The sequence below is a fragment of the Ictalurus punctatus genome, chromosome 13 (genome assembly GCF_001660625.3).
Source record: "Ictalurus punctatus breed USDA103 chromosome 13, Coco_2.0, whole genome shotgun sequence".
In the NCBI taxonomy this organism is placed as follows: Eukaryota; Metazoa; Chordata; class Actinopteri; order Siluriformes; family Ictaluridae; genus Ictalurus; species Ictalurus punctatus.
Genome location: NC_030428.2, coordinates 11090793 through 11112071, shown reverse-complemented (window position 1 = coordinate 11112071; position 21279 = coordinate 11090793). Strand labels below are relative to the sequence as shown.

General features: G+C 40.0%; 1 protein-coding gene across 2 annotated transcripts; it reads left to right on the top strand.

The window, feature by feature from the left end:
- Nucleotides 1-18: 18 nt before the first annotated feature.
- On the top strand, nt 19-20638 carry foxk2a (forkhead box K2a). 2 transcript variants are annotated; one of them, XM_017483681.3, is made up of 9 exons: nt 19-528; nt 1812-2006; nt 11103-11244; nt 13871-14017; nt 14181-14374; nt 14487-14683; nt 16868-17137; nt 17232-17432; nt 18815-20638. In XM_017483681.3, the coding sequence occupies exons 1-9, from the start codon at nt 242-244 to the stop codon at nt 18982-18984; spliced, it is 1803 nt and encodes a 600-aa protein (XP_017339170.1). In that variant the 5' UTR covers nt 19-241; the 3' UTR covers nt 18985-20638. The 2 variants fall into 2 exon arrangements, with proteins under 2 accessions (XP_017339170.1, XP_017339169.1); XM_017483680.3 differs by having other exon boundaries at nt 18812-20638.
- Nucleotides 20639-21279: the final 641 nt, after the last annotated feature.

The window sequence follows — 21279 nt, the reverse complement described above, 5'->3', positions numbered from 1 at the left end:
CATTGTTTGTTTGGTTCCGTTTTATCCTGTCCTCTTTCTCTCTGTTGCGGCGGTGGGTTGGAGCCGCTGTCCCCGCACTGGCACGCTCCTCCGGTTTTATATCCATCCTCCGATTTGATTGCCCCCAAGCCAAATTTTTTCCAAATTTGTACACCCATCACAAAAGTCAACAAGACCACCCCAGTGAAAAGCCTCGTCATTTTAAATCAACGTCAAAAGACTTATTGCCAAGAAAAAAAAGATGGCGGGGACGTCGGGGTCGGCAGTGGCCCGGCTTGAGGGCCGAGAATTTGAGTACCTGATGAAGAAGCGCTCGGTGACCATCGGCCGCAACTCGTCGCAGGGCTCGGTGGACGTGAGCATGGGCCACTCGAGCTTCATCTCCCGTAGGCACCTCGAGATCTTCACGGCGGGTGAGGACGGCGCCGGCGGCGGAGACTTCTACCTGCGGTGCCTCGGCAAAAACGGGGTGTTCGTGGACGGGGTATTTCAGAGACGCGGGGCTCCTCCTCTCCAGCTTCCCCGAGTGTAAGACCACCAAAGTGCATCACTGCAATAGATTCAAATCAACCGAATTGCACGGCTAAACGCATTTAACGCGGTTGACCCGCGGGTTTTTGTTTTGTTTTGCGCGGCAGCACGTGTCTGTTTGGACCAACACACATCTCTCATGTTTCCTGCTAAGCCGCACAGCGTTACTTAGCATGTCGGCTAACGCTCACTTGCCCCCTTCATTAGCTCTCCTTCACACCAAATTTCTACAGCACACATCCCTCAGTACAGTATACATATTTCAAGACAGACTTTTTTTTTTAGCGATATACATAGTGTAGCTAATCAGGTATTTAAACTAGAACGACTCAAAGTGATTAGCTACAGGGCAACATCCTGTCCTTTTAACCCTTTCAGCTCCTCATCTGTGCGCTGTGATTCAATCCCTGATTCCTTCACATTATATGATTATATGAGTAAATGCAGTGCTATTATTATTAAAACTTAACTCCTTTTGTTTTGTGTGTAATTGTGCTGGAAAAGGGGGTTTGTGATTAATGCTTGTGACCCTGATTCAACAGCAGGACTTTGTGTATCCATATTATCAAAGCATTGCTGGTTACACTGCTTTAAAATTGTGACTTGTAAGAATAAAGAGCTGAGTTTGTTTGTTTTATTCTTTTGGTTTTGAGCTGAGATCAGGCTTTTCACAAATCCATTCACATGGTGCTTTTTATTTCAACCTTCGAAAGTTGGTCCTGGTTTAAAGTTTTTTGGGAAGCCACAGGATTTGCATAATTGAAAGATTTCATCGTTTATATGATTTGAAATGATAGTTGTGTAAAGCCTTGTTGCAGGTTGTGAGTCACAAGAGTATAACTATTAATAAAATGTTACTCAGTCCAGATATTTATTTATTCGTTTGTTTGTTTGTTTGTTTTATGAATTGCACAAAGCAGATTAAATGTCCTCAGGTTCACGCCAGTCTCAGCTTGGTCTTTTAAAGTTTAGCAGTGCTTCAAATATATCTGTGTTAATAATAAAAATAAAAAGGAGTATGCCTTATGTAAGCTGGTCAGGCTGGTACCCATATATAAACTACAGATGCTTGTGGGTTCTGTTACTGCCTGGTAATTGGGCCTGTGCCTTGTGTACGTCTGCTACCTTGAGTCTTGCTAATACAAAAGGTTAAGCTTAATTTATTTTTATTTTAGATTAAGGGTTTTGATTTGTGTAGGTGCAAAATAGGCTGTTTGTTGCAAGTATCTTAAGAGACCATGTCTAAATGTCCCGTGAATGTTGTCCTCTTTCTTTTAAAGGTGCACATTTCGCTTCCCCAGCACAAACATCAAGATCACATTCACCGCCCTGGCCAGCAACAAGAAGGATAAGAGGAACACCCCAGAGTCCCCCGTGAAAGCCGTCCAGCCTCAGATCTCGCCCCTGACCATCAACATTCCAGACAACATTGCCCACCTGATGAGTCCTCTTCCCTCTCCCACAGGGACAATCAGGTACACCGTCATCTTCATATTCATATTCATATTCAACAGCTATTCATGTGCATTGGTGCTCATAAGGAAGAATGACACGCAGCGCGCTGGATAAACTCCCGGTATTTTGTATGTTATTGTGTTTTTTTGCAAGAGCTGTTGATGCCCCGAAAGGTTTGTTGGTTGAATTATTCTGATCAGAGAGAAAGACTTCAAACCTGTCTGCAGCCTTCTAGCAAGTTAACAGAATGTGTCTACTAATTTAACCGTTTTGCTTTTTTTAATGTGTGTTTTGATGAGCAAATAGAATTCTGGATGTGTTTGTACATTTTTGGACACTAAGATACCTGTGTGATTCTGAGCGTTGCTGTTAAACGATTGCTTACCCATGGGTTGATTTTATTAGGTTAAAGCTTACGTGACCAGTGGCAAACGTGTAAACAAACGCTGTAGCATTTATGATTTTTGGACCCCTAGCTACAGTGATTTTGGAAACACCTGAAAATGATGCTTTTCTGCCTTTTGTTTTTGGATAAATCCGCAGTAAGACCCAAACATGGATAAAATTCATCTGGTAGAAAAGCTCATTCACTGAACGGGAGAGGATCGTAGTTGTGAAAGATGCCCGTTTGCCAGTCCCTCTAGGATTTCGCAATTTTGCAAATTCCTTAATATTCGGAGGAGCTTGCAATTTGAAAAAATTATCGCAGATTTGAGCCAAGATGCGTCATGTGACATCCTCACAACACCTGTTCAGCCAAAGACCTCTTCCATTCACGTGTGTCAAGCATGTGTACAGCTAAATCTGTAATTTACAAACAAACATCACGGCAAAAGATAATTTCATGCAATTGTAGCTTCACCAATTTAAATAGTTTTCAGCAGAAATGACAAATTTTGAAAAATCCCGCAGCAAAAAAAAAGCATTTTTGGCCGCGACAGTCACACAAAACTCTTGTTTGAGACTTGTTTGCTGTTCTGGTAGCAGTTACTTTTATTTCATGGCTTTTTTTTTTTTTTTTTTAATCTAGGTGAACTTTGACTCATGAAATCATGAGCCTTGGTCTTGTGAGCCTGTAGAAACAAAGTAGATGGAACTGTGGGTTCTTTTGGTAAAAATGGAGGAGCTTCTTATTATTAAGTAGCAGACAATGGACTATTGCTTCACTGTGTTTTTACTGTTGCACACATCTTAAAAAAAAAAAAAAAAAAAAAAAAAAAAAAAAAGAAGAAAGAAAGAAAATGAACCTCCTTGTTCACAGACATGCTCATGCCCCCACGTGCATCTAACAGCTAGGATTTTCTTGGTAGCAATGTTCGAACCTCTGTTAGAATAGGATGCATTTTGAGGGAAATCATCACCGAGTATGTTTTTGGGAGTGAGAACAGTCATGGATAAGAGCTTCTTTCACTAGGACCTTTTCCTTATTCAGAAGCCTGGACACGGCTTGTGAGGGTGTTCTCGAGGTTGAGTTGGTGATGTAAACAGGAACGTATTTCAAGTGTGTTTCGCGCAATCGTCCCAGTATTTAGACAGTTGGCTTTGCAGCTGTTTCTTATTAGGGAGGAACGTTCATGTGAAGTCACAGAGCCTCCACAAGATGGGAGGCTTTATTTTAAGCCCTAACTGGTTTCATTAAAGCTGTGAATAAATCCCTAAATAAATCAGCCAAATATATATTTAAAAAAAAAAAAAGTCATATTTCGCAAACAAACATTAGAACACAAGTTAGAAGAAAGCAGTAAATGTGTAAGATAAGGCATGTGATGGTACACATTCACACCATGTTCTGAGACAATAATTGCATACTGACGTGTATTTGATGTATTTATTTATTTCTTGGAGCTGGGTGTGTGAAAACTGATAATGTGTTGTATGGTTGGCAAAACGAGGCAAAAACTACATGTCAGAGCAGCAAAGCTTAGAGGCATGTCAAATTTCTTAAAATAGTGATGGATGGGCTTTAAGTTCATGTTGCCGTTCTAAATGTTATGTCCTTCCCTTTTATCACAAATGACATTTATCATAGAATTCCATATGTGATCTGAATACAATTTTTTTTTTTTTGTATTATTATTTTTTTATACATGTTGGAATCCAAAAACAACTTTAAATAAACTAACAAATGAAACAGTTGTTAAGTTTTAGACAGCAGCAGCAGCATATCATTACGGTTGGCTCCCACACTGTGTGTATCACTTTAGTTCACTTGAAATTGCTGAATAGCATCCAAGCTTCCACCAGTCTTCATAAATAGCTCTTATAGTGAAGCGCAAGCTGATGAAATGGAATTTCTAAAAAGAAATGATCAATAATAATTAGATCTACTGATACAAAATATAGGAAAATACAAATATGGATTATAGAGCAAGTCAAACTCTATATCTCAAATGGACACACTAATTGACTTCTTATAATATTACTCCTTTTGTTTAGTTTTTTTGCTGTCCCATTTTTTTTTTTCACCTTCTCGCTTCTCCCTATCCCTTATCTTCCAGCACATTTTTACTTCTTTAACTAGGGATGTCATGATACCAAAAATCTAGTAGTCGGTACCGATACCACCAAAAGTACTCGATACCAAAGTCGATACCACGGTGTGGTTAAAATAAAATCAAAAACTCATGGAGGACATCCCCCCTCTGGCTAATACTGGCAAAAAGAGAGAGCGAGAGGGATATTTTACTTATCAAACACTGTCTGACAATGAGTAATAAAACACAAGTGCTAAGGTGCACTCCTAAGCACACGCGCACACACACATCCCTTATACTCTGAATGTAAGCATTAGTTAAATTCACTGATATGGTGGCAGGCTAGAAAGATTTATTAAAAGCATGAACATTTGAATAGTTATTAGTGACAATAGGCTACATTTTGCTGATGGGCTGAATGGCGATGCATGGTGGACCATTAGGAGGTAGTGTATAACATTACAATGCGTTAGCGTCGTTAACAAATAACTGGCAATCGCAAATATTACATGGAGCATAACGTTAGCTGGTTTCACGGCAACAATACAGCTGCCTCAAACAAACATAATGTAGGACTGTGTTTCAGGTGCTTCGCCAAATTCCAGGTGTTTCCTCGCTTTGTCTGAAATGAACGATACCATCGGTTGCACACCGGCTTCAGAGCATCAATTATATGTTTGTCATTCGCCTCAAATGCGAAGTATTTCTATATTTGACTCTTACCACCTTTTCTCTCAACGAGTCAGGGCGGAGCTAAACTTCGCCATTTTCTGTAGTTTTTTCCGTGTGCTTCTAGGCGTTCTTCTTTACCACTTGTGGACTGACTAAAACACTTATGCGTATTTGCTGCCCCCTTCAGTTCCGGAAGAATTGCAACCTTGGTACCTTCATTACCTATGGTGTTGCAGAAAAACAAGTACCATCACGTTTTAGGAATGTTGGTACCGAAGTATCGGTTCTCATGACATCCCTATCTTTTAACATTTCCCATTTGAACTATTCATGCAATTATTATTCATTTCCTAATCTCCTCACTGCTTATATGATGATGATGATGATGATGACGATGACGATGATGATGATGATAAGGGCATGTCTAAACCTCTCCAGGCGTAAGATTGGTTCAGAGTATTCTGGATGGACAGCGATGGTCAATGCCCACTAGTGCAATCACTTGTCTTTGCCCAGTGAGTGGCTGTTGATTAGGATGCTATCTGACTGCATGTAGATGATTCTAGACTCTCATCAGTCAATGTCACTGTAAGACAGCATCTCGGATATTTTCAGAAATGTCTTCAAACCCATTCAAAATGTCAGGACACTATCATTTTTTTAATTATAACTACCTCTGTTTCATACTACTAACTGGACAGGCTTGGAAAATACTTCTGAATTCGGTACTGAAATGATTCCCTTGCAATTGTTTTTTCATCGAAGGTTTTAGAAATGGAATTTTAAAAAAAAAGTGTGGGATTACTAATTAGTGGTTAATTATGCAGTGTAATACTTCATATAGTTTGTACAGAAAGCACTGGAAGTGGTTATATCGGTCATTCATCTTCAGTAACCACGCTATCCTGGTCAGGGTTGCGGTGATCTGGAGCCTATCCCAGGAACACTGGGAGGCAGGGACACACCCTGGATGGGATGCCAGTCCATCACAGGGCACCACGCACACACTCATTTACCCCTATGGAGAACTTGGTGTAGCCTGTTCACCTACTGGCTATGTGGGAGGAAACTCACATAGACACTGTAGTGTTTTTAACATCTGCTTCTATTCACCCTCATACTGACTCTTCAGTAGCATCAATAACACCCTGATCTTGTACTTTAAACATGAAAATTCTCATGCAGATTCGATTTCGATTATAGTCTGCGATTTAAATTTAAAAAAAAAAAATTTTAATCAGCATTCTCAAAGTATTTTCAGCGTGCTAAACATCCAACAAGAGGAAATAATTTCCTGGCCTGTTGCTCTAATAATATTAAGAAAGCGTTTAAATCAATTTTTCTTTTCAGTGTACACTCAGAGGGCTAGATCTAATAAAACCCAAAAACAGATCTGATGTTGTCCTCGTAGAGAGAGAGAGAGAGAGAGAGAGAGAGAGAGAGATAGATAGATAATATAGATGCATGCATTCTGCAGAAAACATTCAAGCAATATCATAATCAAACGTTTGGCTTAACTTGGACATACGAACTAAGCTTAGAGTTCGCATGATCACTTTCTAATCTAGAGAGCATGCCTGGTGTAGAGTGCTTTATCAAGGTCAACATATGTGGAAAATTCTAATCACGATTTTATGAATACTAAATCCTGCTGTTTTACTTTCACTGATTTCAGCAAATTAACCAATCTAGTGTTCTAGGAGCTTGAAGGGCAGAAGGCTCTTTCCAGGACGATAGCTGGGAAGCCGTCCAACTAGTCATAATTTCTCACAGAACAGCTCACCGCTGTTCCTACGGACATTTATAATACATCATTTTATACACCACTATGTGCCGAGAACATTTAGGACGTATCCGTTTTCTTACCCAAGAAAACGCCAGTCGTATAGCAGAGTCGTATATTTCTGTACTGCTGAAATGTTTGGAAGGACTGGTGTTGGATTGCATCAAATTCCATCCGCCTCACTCTTGCAGTTTGCTTATAGGGAAAATAGATCAGTAGAAGGTGCAGTTTATTAGATTGCAGCTTTGCTTTTAATACAGTCATTCCCCCAATGCTTATTAGTGAGCAAGCCTCAAAGGGTGAAAATTGCCAATAAGCTTTCTCATGGACTTGTTTTAAGTACAGTATCTCCCCAAGGTTGTGTGCTCAGCCCTATTCTGTTTTTGCACCCATGATTGCCCAGCACTATATGACGACAATTGTTTATCAGTTTTTAAGAAAAATTTGATGCTGATTGTGTGACAGTAGTCGGACTGGTTACCTCCGTAACTAATCAAATTCTAGGAACGTGATCCACAGCCTGGCCAAGTGGCGATAGACCGATCATATAGTTGTAAATCTGAGACAATCTGTACAGATAGTTATTGTTTTTTGTTTTGTTTTGTGTTTTTTTTTTTTGCAATAAGTAATAACTCCCCTATTACAATCGACAAAATGGAAGTTGAAATGAAGAAATCTTTAGATTTGTCTCAAATCGCCTACTTTTGTTATGCACTAAAAGTATATACTCTTTGTGATGAAAAAGTACATACTTTTGAGTGTGTAGCAAAAGAGTATGGAAGTACTGGGACATACTTCACATCATGCAACAGAGCATGTCGTTGGCTAGTTACAGTCACAGTAAACAAACACTGCATTGCAGCTTTTCTTCATTCATTATTCCTTTATATAATTTGTACTATATAATTGAAATGACCTTGATTTTATTGTTCATCGTTTCTTTTACACCTCTAAAATGCGTCACAAAGCAAACAGTCAGAAAGTGGCGGCGGGTGATATCAGCTGAAAGTGTCCACGGATCCACACTTTGAAAATCTACCAGAAATAGTTGACCATCCGGGTACCTTTTGGGACACTCGTTTCAACATAGTACTATTTGGGGCACGATAATGCTACTCTCGTGTACTGTTTTGGACGGATAGTAGGTGAATTGGTACGCAGCACACCTGTTTTATCTGAAGTCACTTACGAAATGCCCTTTGAAGCCCGGTAGTTTACTTACTTTTTATTGTAGTGTCTTCACTGTTTAAGCGCAAGTCTCGGTAGACTTGTTTTGAGGTTTTCATAAATAATGAAATGTAATGTATTTGATAGATTTTTGAGTGTGTTCTCTTCTTTGTGCTGTTGATTTATGTACCATGTCTGACGGCTCTCTCCAGTATAAATTCAAGTGTGGTTTTTACCATAAAAGAACTTCTGACTCTCTTTAGGCTTCGTACCTGTTTGCATACCTTTTGGCCACGTTTGAGTCACCGCTAAATGAAGAATAATAGCATTACGTTGGTGTTAAATACTGATTGATACTGTCTGTGTCATTGGGGACGGCTGAATCTATTCCAGCTCAAGCTATGGCTCTGCAAACAATGTGGTCGTAGGTAATTTTAAAGAGGTTCTTTGATTACTGCTCTCGAATTGCTAAGCTATTAATGATGCACTACAGTACTGTAGTTATGGACATGCTTTAGCTTCTTTACCTATTCCAATTGGCCGCATTACCGATGTTACGTGAACGACTATCAGCGTGAAGTAGAGCCCATTGCTAGTTGTCCCACAGCATTAATAAAGCATTAGACTTCACGTAGACACAGAAGTGCGGCTGTATGATATTGAGGTTTATTCTTCCATAGTCTTTCCTCTGTGTGTGTGTATGTTCTGCTTGAGAAAGAAGTTTGGTTAAATGACCTTCCTAAAATACCCTGGCCCAGCTATAGTTTCACTGATATTTAATATGACTTTAATATGGTGGTACTATTCTAGACAATAACAAGTGAGGTGCTTTCTGTGACCCAACTCCCCCGATATCAAAATTTGCAAATGTTGCATGAGAAAATAGGAAGCATATGAAGGACTAAACGTGCTAAATGTGCTGGAATTGACCGAATATGAAATGTGATTAGGAAAAGTAATTTGTAAACAAGAGTAATACAGTTATTTTCAATATTATATTGACTGAGGCTATGACAAATTAAAAGCATTTTTAATAAAGCAATAAGCCCTGCGAGGCCGTGGTTTAGTGATTTTGGAACAGATAAGGGGTGTTGTTAAAAACGCCCTTAGCTGTTCTAAACTCACTGTAAACAAAGTCTTCGCTGGGCTTATTGCTTTTATAAAATGTTTACTACATATACCTAAAGTAAACACACAGCAACAAAAAAATGCCATAATATATTGATGATAAATAATCATTCTTCTGCTAATCAACGTAGATCTTCAGCAACTTTTAGTAGAGTCGTTGCCAAGCAACACACTAAAGATCATGTTTGGGTACATTGCTCAAACAAAAAGGGAATCCATTACTGATTACTGCATGTAAAAAGTAATGAGATTACTAATTAGGTTACTTTCAGTTAATTTCAAAACCTATCAAATCTACAAAAATACATTACAAAATGAAACTCCTAGTTCTTTCAGTAGTTTTAGCGCATGCCAATGTAAGACATGATCAGAAAAAGTTGGATTTATCTTAACACTTGCCTCGGCAAGGCTAATTTGGTGTCGCTAGCCATGGGGAGGCACAGCTAAGCTATCATTGTATGAGTTTAGCTGCTACAGGTCCATGCAAAGTACATTATCTTTCCTTATGCTATTCCTTATTTTAGGTTAGCCTTGCACAATTTACCGCAATTCCAAATTAAAAGCTAGCAATGGTTGTTGTATGAAGAACCATCCCTCTGGTATACTGTATATTAAAATGCACCTATTATTTTTTTTCAGATATTACCTTTCATGTAGTGTGTTTTAGAGCTGTTTGTGAATGTAAAAACATCAAAGCGCAGGACGAACGGACTTATTGAATCCCAAAAAGAAGGAAGTGATTCTGAACAGCTGAAACGAGTCGTTAGTAATTCCAGCCTTACTTCTTGTACTAACCTACGTAGGTTTGTAACAAAAACCCGCCTCTAGTCTTCATCGGCTGCTCGCAAACAGACGGCGCTGAAACTGGTTATGGTAGTAGGCGGTTACTTTTTGAAACACGCTGGCAGTGTTAGACCAATCACAACAGACTGGGACATCTGACCAATCAGAGCAGAGTATGCTTGAAAGGAGGAGATTAGAACGAATCCTTTAGAACGGATCATTGAACGAGTCGTTTATGATACTGAGGGGGAAAAAGGTAATGCTGCAGCTAAATGCTGCATTAAACTGATTTGCATGTAAATCTATCGTACGAGTCCTTTAAAACAAAACCACAATAGCTGTGCTTTAAGATGCAAAACCTGGATAAGTGTATTTTCAAATTTGTTCCTTTTTTAATGTGGCTTCACAAGCCAGACCGCTTCCAAAATACCTGGCTTGGGAACAATTTGACATTTTACACTTGAATCAAAATAACAATGTGTTCTCCTGATTTACACGTTTGAATATATTCACATCTAGACGAGCGCTTCTATTCACCATGCCGTCGGTGAAACGGATTCATGCAAAATGTTATTCCTTTTCTCCCTTTATTACACAGCATGAAAATGCCATTTAATGCTTTTAATTCATATCATTATCGCCTCGCTAAATAGAGTGGATAGGAGCAGGAGAAATTCTGAAGTCTGCCAATCTCGTCAATCTGCCTCAAAACATGTCGTACAAAGCTTGATCATGCAACATGAAGGTGACGCGTTGTCTTGGTTAGCAAGGCTTTCAGGCGGAAATCCAGGACAGCATATTTGTTTATCTGGTTCAGTCTTCAGCACATGAAAACAGACTGGAACAGATGATGACTGCTGTACCATCAGTCAATTCAGGATACTAATATTAATACAAAATTACTTGCAACCAAGTGTTGAAGATCTCTTCTAGGAACAGCATAGCTTCTACATGGTGATAAGGGAAGAAAATGTGCTAAATGTGTTGTGACTCCTACATAATTTGGATTCAAAATATAGAAACAAAATGCAAGTCATGTTCCAGCTCACTGTGTGAGTTTTGGTTATTAATTTCATCCTAGCAACGCTCTTCTTTTTGTGTTTCCCAAGTGCTGCGAACTCATGTCCATCCAGTCCTCGAGGAGCAGGACTGTCCAGTTACAGAGTAGGGCGTGGGCTCACTGCCGAACTCATAGGGGACAACTCGCAGTCTGAAAATGACAAAGAAGCCTCTGGAGGAGACAGTCCGAAGGTATGACAACTCAACCCTAAAGTCAAGATAAATATGTGATTTAAGTATGACCAGTAGTAAATTCTTGTCACTAGACTCTCACACATTGTGGATAATGTCTCTCTCACACACAGTACGTTTACATGGACAAAAATAATCCGATATTAACCAGATTAAGACGATGCTCTGATTAAGAATCTAGCATGTAAACAGCGATTATTGATGACCTTAATCCGACTAAAGTCATACTCGAAGTAAACACAAATCGAATTAAGACGTGTTGAGTATTCTTGTTTTAGTCACGTTATCGATGTGCATTACAGACATGTACACACCTTAATCACTCTATTAATGTCGTGTGGGAGTTTTCACCCCATTTTGTGACAGGACACGTACACACACGGCAGTGCTCAACCATGCTCAACTGCACTTGAAGCTTTCATAAAATTAAAAATAAAAACATCGGACGGCGTGGCGTGGGGACGTAATGACGTGTGCCGTTAATGGATCTATGTTCTATAACGTGTAAGCCGGGAACATGAAAGGAATATTCTAAAAGCAACTCGTAAACACCTTAATCACAATATTGTCTTATTCAGAATAAGGTCAATACTTAGATTACTGCTGTCCATGTAAACATAGTCACTGGCTAATCCAGAGCATAACATCTGCATGCTTCAGTAATAAATATAGAGAAGGTGAAAATACACAGTTTATAATACATAAGGTTTCCTGAGAAATTAGGTGATTCGGTCAAAGTTCCTTCACTCCCTGACTCTTTTATTGATGATAAACTAAATACCATTGACTCCAAACTTCACACTTCCTTGTAATGAGCACACTCCCAGCATGGTGCAACTCTAAGTTGGGGTCAAACTAATTCATTCCATTTGTGCATGTACATCAGAATATAAGCCCTTGCCTGAATGTGCCATTTTCAACTGATTAAAAACATTCAACATTATTAAAGTACAATAAGTGAAAATGACCGTGTTGGTGCGATGCATTCAGACCCTTCGCATCATATAAAGAAACAGAAGCAGTACAAATCTAAACCTGGTTGGTGTTCTCTGATGTGACTCTGGGTCAGTCACGTAGCTCTCTCTAGCACTTGATGTCTTTTTGAATCGTGTGTTCTCTAATATGCACATACCTAATATGAACCTCCCAGTCGCCACGGTGATTTCTATAGCCTGGACTGAATCAGCGTGGAAAGGCTGCCTGAGTGCAGCAGAGAGCAGTTTGTGTTTACGCCATATTAGCTGTATGATTGAGGTATTAATATTTATAACACATTTGGCGGATTTGCAGACTGTAAGGGTCCGGTTCGCCAATCACTGCCCGTGAGGGTCGTAACTTATCAGGCTGCCAAAATGCTCCCATACGTCCGTCCATCCATCTTCTATACCGCTTACCCTTCCTTCAGGGTCACAGGGAAACCTGGAGCCTATCCCAGGGAGCATCGGGTACAAGGCGGGGTACACCCTGGACAGGGTGCCAAATGGTCCCATACTCCAGACCTTAAACATTCAGCATTGACTGTAGCCATTGCTGTTTTTCTCACTGTAGTACACTAGTTTGCCAGCACACTAGCGTGGCTCATGGAAACAGTATGCTTAGGAGAAACCCCTGTAGCCATTCCTGATCCAAGATAAAGAGGACGTTTAGAGGAGCTTGTGTGGGCTTGATTAAAAGTTTAAATGTTAATCTCTTTTCATATAAGCAGTATATTATAACAAATGGTCTGCTTTTTTTTATGCAGCCTGTAGAAGGTATTGTTTCATTCACAGATGTATTGAATTAAGAGCCTCCTATCGAATGATGGATGGGTAGCTATACCCAAGATGAGCATTACCTAGTTTACACTGAAAGGGAGAATTGGAGGAATTGTAAAGGCACCAGTTATTCATACTTATTATTGCGTATAATGTGAATGAACAAGACTGATGTTGGCGTAATACAGGGGTGGGCAATCTTATCCGGAAAGGGCCGGTGTGGGTGCAGGTTTTCATTCCACCCAAGCAGAAGGCACACCTGATTCCACCTGTTTAATCAGTTGATCTTGGCTTTCAATAGATTCAGGTATGGCTTCCGCTTGGTTGGAATGGAAACCTGCACCCACACCGGTCCTTTCTGGATAAGATTAAACCCCGGTCTAATACAAAGACTGATTTAGGTTCCCCGGGGCTTTAGCCATTTACTGATACTGATTTAAACATCATCTGGTTTTACCTCGTATGGATTCAGATGAACATTTGCCTTAAATTAATTTTCATTCTTTCTAAAATTTCTCGCACTGCCGTAACTCGCGGGATACTTCTTCATAAACAGATCTACAGTGTTAGCGTGCTCTGCAGAGCTCTGATGCAATTTCTACCTTTTTCATAGAAAAATATGATAATGAAATTTGCTCTTGCATCATTGGTTTCATCGAAGACTAGAAAGCAGTTTACCACATGGTGTGAGGGTGTGCATTAGGATGCAGTGTTTCTGCAGCAGCACGTTGTATAGGCACCTTGAGACACTGCAAATGATAAATTTGTGCTGCTTTATTGTTATGCTTTCGTGAGCAAACGACTTTGTGACTTATTTACTGTGGAGAGAGAAGTGTAAATATGATTCATCCCTCATTTTGTGTGTACAACAGGATGACTCTAAACCGCCCTACTCATATGCACAACTGATTGTCCAAGCAATTACCATGGCTCCAGATAAACAGCTCACTCTGAATGGAATATACACCCACATCACTAAAAACTACCCATACTACAGAACTGCAGACAAGGGCTGGCAGGTTAGTATTTACTGAGTTTTTGTGAAATTTCTGTTTCGAGTATGTTTTCAAAATTTGAATTTTATCATTATTTTTTTTTTTTGTATAACCTCTTGTGTAGAGCATAAGGTCACAAATTAATCATCTCCTGTTTTGCTTTCTCTCCCTCCCCCCCACCCCCCAGAATTCTATTCGCCACAATCTGTCCTTAAACCGCTACTTTATCAAAGTGCCCAGATCCCAAGAAGAGCCTGGCAAAGGTTCATTCTGGAGGATAGACCCCTCCACAGAGGGCAAGCTGATGGATCAGGCCTTCCGTAAAAGAAGGCCTCGTGGCGTTCCTTGCTTCAGGACCCCGCTCGGCCCGCAGTCCTCCCGGTACTCAAAGCCAAACGCCTCTGAAGCTCGCTTTGCCTTAAAATAAATGATGTTTTAGTTCTTATTTTGAAAGTGTTTCATTTTGTAAACGTTCCAACCTTGTTTGTTCCAGGAGTGCTCCAGCCTCTCCTAACCACACAGGGGCGCTGTCAGCCCACTCTAGTGGCGTACAGACTCCTGACAGCTTGTCGCGAGAAGGCTCTCCTGTTCCCACAGACCCCGAGCCCTCCCCTGCCTCTGCTCCAGCTGCTGCAGTTCAGCCCAAACTAGCAGTCATTCAAGAGGCTCGCTTTGCACAGAACACATCAGGTAAGTCTGAAGCACTGAGTAGAAATTGTTTAGGGGATTTTTTTATGCATTTGAAAGATTTTGGAATACGTGTAGCTGCCAGAGAACACCTGTCTGAAGTCACTGCGGTTAAATATTTACAAACCGATTAATCAGATTTTTCTGGCTGTAATGTATTTTGGCGTGTCTGATTTAAGCCAACACGTTTCTCCTAATCCAATTGGAAAGGTTTTATTAACTTTAATCTTGACTAGGCTTTCTGGGAAGAACATGTTGGGTAAATAAGGAGCCGGTTTATTAAACGCGCATGTAAAAATGACTAGCAATAAAGGCATGTATAAAGATGTAGCAAGAAAGAACTTCCTGACAGGAAGGTAGGCATGGTCAAATAAAGGAAACAGTGAAAGGTAATAGAAACAATCATTCATCTTCATTAACTGCTCTATCCTGGTCAGGGTCAGTGTGGTCATTAGCCAGTCATGGGAACACTAGGCATGAGCTGGGAATACACTGCGAGTGAGATGCAAGTCCACTGTACAGTGTTCACATGATGACATCACACACTTATTCACACCTAGGGAGAAATGTAACATATCGACTAAATATATTTTAGTCAGTTTTACTCGGACTAAAATGGCATCGAATATTACTCAACGGCATCTTAGTTGAAGAGAAAATGCAAAAATTAGACCAAATATTCACACATTTAAATATTATCTTAGCCCGTTTTCACATGTTTTTGTTGTGAAAACCTGATCTCCTGAAATATTACAGTGAGTACAGTACTGTAATACAATGTTGTGCACTGGGTAGACTGCTAGGATCGTTAGCTGGACTGTTAATCATCCGGGTCTGAGCCCAGATCCTTCTCCATGCATTTTCTCCAGCTCAGCTAGTAGCCTATGTTTTGTTGTCCATGATCAGAATAAGTTGGATTTATCATAAAACTTGCCTCTGATGTTGTCACTGTTTTATAGGACTTCCAGACTGATAAAATATAAAACTTTTCTAACTAGACTAGTTTGGTGTCACTAGCCAAGGGGAGGCACAGCTAACCTATCACTGTATGGGTTTAGCTGCTACAGTGCCATGCAAAGTACATTATCTTTCCTTATGCTCCGCTCGTATCATGTTCACGTAAACTGGAACTCGTATAGACATGTACACTCCTTGTTTTCCTGCTCAGCATCAGAGGATGTTGGTGTTTCCGTTTCAACCCCTATACTGGTGTAAAAAAGGGGGAAAAAAAAGGCATCTATTCTTTTTCCCCTCACGCTGACTGTGTGAGCTAGCATTTGGCATATTGAGAGCCGTCAGCCAATAAGACGAGTATTTTCTTGTAAACCCTGTCTGATTGGTCTCACCTCTGTTCACTGAAGATATAAAATTACAACACCGCCGTCTTCTTTTACTAACGTTCAGTTACGTAGTGACAAACCGCTTCAAGTGGAGAATTATTCTGATTCTACCTAGCGCGTTACTTAAGTGCATTTGCGTCCATTTTATGCAAAAGGAAATTGTAATATTAGCTTTATGTTGTGTAAATGGTTGATTTGTTCTCGTATAGGATGCATTTGGATGAGTTAATTAACCCGCTACTAAAGCGCTTCAGTTTACCGGTGTTCATTCACTCTTCAGCTCACGCAGCTTAAACGGGTCAATCTCCGACATTGACTATGACTGGATTATTTGAAACACTAGAACTGTTACCTCTTGTTAGTGTCTCTTTTATTTTTCTTCTTTTCTTTTTTTTTTTAAAGTATATTTTAATTCAAGTCGGTGCTAGCGCTTGCAACACAATTTAAATTCGAATGCACGTTTTTTGCGTTTTTAATCTTAAATTCAACAAATATTCAAAGTTCGAATTTTTATTTGACAGCCCTAGAGCAGGCAAGAGGACAGCAGCAGTGTCAGTGGCTAAAATGTTGGTCACATTCATTCTTAGGTAAACAAACATGCAGGTAATCACAGTGGGCAGTATCAAGGTCAGCAAAAATGATCGAGGCCATGTCCATATATCGTACAGTAAGTCGATACAGTAATTATCATGACTGGCCTATGTCAGGTGTTGAAAAGCGTTTGATGTAATGCATGACTTTGTGGTTGGATGATATTATGCAGTTTTGTTCCAAATGAAGCCTGTACAGTAGTTTATTCTTAACCACCACTGGCGTAGAGCTCAAGTTAATGCTGCTTCTCTCGCAGGTTCTCCAGTCTCCAGTCAGCCCGTGCTGATCACCGTCCAGCGGCAACTCCCACAGAGCCTCAAACCGATGAGCTACGCCGTGGCTACACCAGTCACGACCTCCACCTCCCAGCAGCCCATCATGCAGACACTCCATGTGGTGCACCAGATCCCTGCAGTCTCAGTGACTGCCGTTACGGGCTTCGCTACAGCCAATGCGCGCACACCAGAAGACCAAGTTGTGTGCAAAACAGAACCACTGGAGAATGGGGATCACCCAGAGGTCAAAGGTGAGCAGCACTCGAATTTTGACATCACATTTGATGTAAATTGGCGTTGTACAATACCATTCATTCCACTTTATTATTATCCCTCCCCCCCCAGTGAAAGTAGAACCTGTGCCTGCCATCACAACTGCCTCTATAGGTGCAGCTACTCGTGTCCTTCAAACTTCTGCAGCCACTCCCATACAGACAGTTACTATAGTGCAGCAGGCACCTTTGGGACAGCATCAGCTTCCTGTTAAGGCCATCACACAAAACGGCACGCATGTGGTGGCTGCAATCCAAGGATCAACAAACACTGGTAAGGAACCTGCAGTGTTTCTTTTCCACACATGCTGCAAAGGAATCTTCTGAGAATGAAGCACTACAAAAGACGTGAGGATTTTGGTATCAGGTCAAATGTGTGGTGGCTGGGAAAACCTTGCACATGGCCCAATTTTGGTGATATGGTGAGATTTTCTGTTTTATATGTAGGTTCTGAAATATCCTGAACCAACTTTTTTTCATATATCTCAACCACAAGTTGTAGCATTTTAAATTAATTTATTGTTTACCCCCAAAAGTGGCGTGAGGTCAAAATCATTTGCGGCATTTAAATCTCAAGAACCTCATCGTCATCTGATCTCTGTTTGCTTTTACAGCAGTGCAGAACTAATCGCTGATTAATTCAACCACTTCTCTGGACTAAATTTATTATTATTAATGCATTATTATTGGCCCATTTAAACATTTTTAAACTGCTGGCTGTACCTTGTGTGTAAGCGATCTTTGTTTTGATGACGATGTGACAGCCCACAGACATTGTCTGTATCAGATAACGAACTGAACTGATTAGGCTTATTATCGGTTCGCTATGGCGCATAGCTATAACATCTTGATCGAATCATGAGAAAAGCAGATATCTGTAGGCAGACTGATTGTTTTTACTACTGTCTCTTTGTTAAACTGGCTCATTACCCAGCACGATCATTGCAGGCAGACAGCCTAGGAATGGTTCCAAAAAAAAAATGAAATATAAAAATTTCCACATTGTTTTGGTAAAGTGTATTTGTTTTCTTTAAATAGACATGTCAAACTGCATTATTAGCAGAAAAAACTTGATTTTGGTCGTCATTTGGGCTGTTTTCAGAATTCAGGCGAAGACGCATCTGACGAGTCTCACAAAACTTAGCCGTGGGATAATGTTTCTAAAAACTTTAATCCATCTTATATTGTAAAATTCATCTTTTAACATTTGAAAACAGGGCAAGTTTGAAATGATGTAAATCGTGCACGTTTATTCAAGATTGTAGGCTGATTTCGCAGATTGTCTGCTCTATCTTTACAAGGCCCTTTGGCTTAACCGTTACAGAAAAAAATAGCGCTTTGTTTCATCTTTACAAGCGCTGACAAGTAATTGAACTTTTTCTGTTGTCTGATGATATGCTTGAGCAGTCAGGGGAAGGATTCATATTACACACACCCAGTAGCAAGAATAGTTAATGAATTACATAGTTGACTACCGCAGCTCTATGGTTTTTAGAAATATAGGGTGAAATTTGTTTTTCTCTTCAACATGTGACAGTATTGACAACACCTCAGAGTAATTTGGACACTTGTTACTTTTTTGTTTAAAAAAAGAAAAATTTGAAAGCATTTAAAATTTGTCTTATGTCTTGTTTTGTTTTCCTCTGTGCCCAGTAGCCAGTCCTCTCCACATGCTGGCCACTCACGCCTCTGCGTCAGCATCTTTGCCCACCAAAAGGCAGAACGGCGACCAGTCCGAGCAGCCTGACCCCAAACGGCTCAAGGCTGATGACGGAGGGGACACGGGGGCCGTTCCCGCCGCAGCAGAGAGGGACACCACCGATTAGAGCTGCCACGTCACTTTCCTTTATCCTCACAGACCCTTCTTAGTTGAAACCACACCCACCGTAAAACCCACGTTATCTCTTGTTCAGTCTAAGGTGCCAAACTGGGAAGTGAGAAGCAAATTGGAGGAGAGTAGAACGATTTAAAGATGGCACAGACACGTGCAGGATGTGCAAAGTCGAAGAAAGACGTGCTGAGGTTGTGAGGAGGACAACTAGAAGTGGACAGCGAGAAAGTGACAGGAGACCTTTTTAGCAAAAATATTTAAGTACTCACTGACATATGCATACATATATTGATATAGTGTACTTAAAGCTACGAAATGTACTTTAGATCAAAACTTAGCAGGAAGGTCCATGCCCCCATCTCTTCTACCTCTGGGCAGAACTTAGAAGGTGAAGAGATTGCGATATGGATTTTTTGCGTTCTCTGGACGAATAGCCGGCAGCCTAACATAGCGAGTCCGTTTTAAATTTCAGGAAGCAACAGGTAACATTCGAACATTCCTGTGTATGCAGGTAATTCCACCATATAGGCTGGTCATCTATGGTTTTCCTTAACCGTAGCATAACTTTTGATGGATTTATATTGTACATGCAGTAGATCTAAATTATAGGCACATGTCCTTCGTATCCAGCAAGTTGTTAATTATACTGAGCAAATGGGTTCAATTTAAAGAGGTCACATAAGAACTTGCCAAATAGCAAACAAACAAACAAACAAAAAAAAAACAAAGAAAAGAAAAAGAGGTTGGTTGTAAAGCTGTGAACCTGCACACAGCCACAACTCAATGAGGTTTTTCCCTATTCTTTAAACGCGATTCTCTTCAGCAAAAGTAGAATGAGGAGCTTTTTCCTCTATCATGGCAGCTAGCCTCGCTCAATGTCGACCTACCTAATCCAGTCCTTAGTAGATATGCAGTAATTTGTTGTACATGTGTATCTTAGGATATAATTTGTCTGTATTTATGTTCTCCGCGGCACAGGTATTTAACAACGAAAACAGTGCTAAAGTGAGTTCAGTGGCATTTATCTCACACGTTTTTCTCGCTTTTTACTTTTTAAACGTATGGACTCGTACATTTATAGAAGTGAATGTAATTGCTTCCTCAAAGAAAACACTATTAATAGAGGACTTGTGTTACTTTTGTTGAAACAAATCCAAATGATGTTTCTCACTTCCTCAAGAGCTTTTTTTTTTCTTCATATTTTAACAGATAACTTACGAAATAAGGGAATTATATTTCCTATTTGTATTTCACCGAAATATTTCATCAGAGCTTGCATGAAGATGTGTAGAGAGCATATACGGCACCTGAGCTGGTTCCTTAGACAAGAACCAAGAAGGAAAAGAGATGGGGGGGGAGACTGAGAAGAATCTGCTTTGATTCGGACCACACTGCACTTAAAACTCTTTAATGCTATTTCCTTTCCTCCCTCGACCCTTTTATGTTTTCAGTATGTCCTTGGCTGTGTTAACTTTGTGTTACAGTTGACAGTTGCCCGTTATTATTTTATGTTGTTCAGACAGCTGAAAGAGATGGCTCGAATGAGATGTATTCCACAAGAAAAAAAATTATGTGGTAGATGTTGTTCTGCTTCAGTGGGTGAAATGCATTTTTTACATAAATTAAAAGCTCCATAATTTCTGTTCGAACTGTGTGTGTGTCAGTCGTTTTCTACAAATGCTGGAGATGACTCGTGTACGTCTTCTGTAGATGGCGCTGTGTGATCACATGATCATCCGACGGTCGCACACATGGCTTCTTCCAGATATAGCCGTGTAAACATTCTGCATTGACAAGTGAGGCAGCGTTTAACAAATTGTGTTCTTCATGAAGCATTAGTTTTACAAATATTTCTGAAGATAAATTTTCAGAATGGGTATTAAAGCTAAATTATGAAATGATCTTGCTTTAAGTTTTCCAGTCTGCCTTCCAGAGGGAAGCGAAACTGATGAAGTTTGAAGTATCCAAAACTGCCTCTTTGATTTTCTGCTCAACGTTGACCCTTTGAAAAACATTCGAACAGTCCTGTGTACGTAGGTAATTACACCATCAGAGGCACAGGTCCTTTGTATCTAGCGAGTTGTTAAATATACGAAGGATAAATTGCAGTAAATAAATAAAAAGTTGTGAACCTGCACACAGTGGTAACTTGGTGAGGTTTTTTTTTTTTTTTGATATTCTTTAAAGAATTTTCAAAAAGTCGATCATTTAAAAAGTCTGTCATTGTCGGTCCTGACAAGTGAAAAGAACTCCAAATCTATCCTAACGTTGCAATCATAATACTTTGATA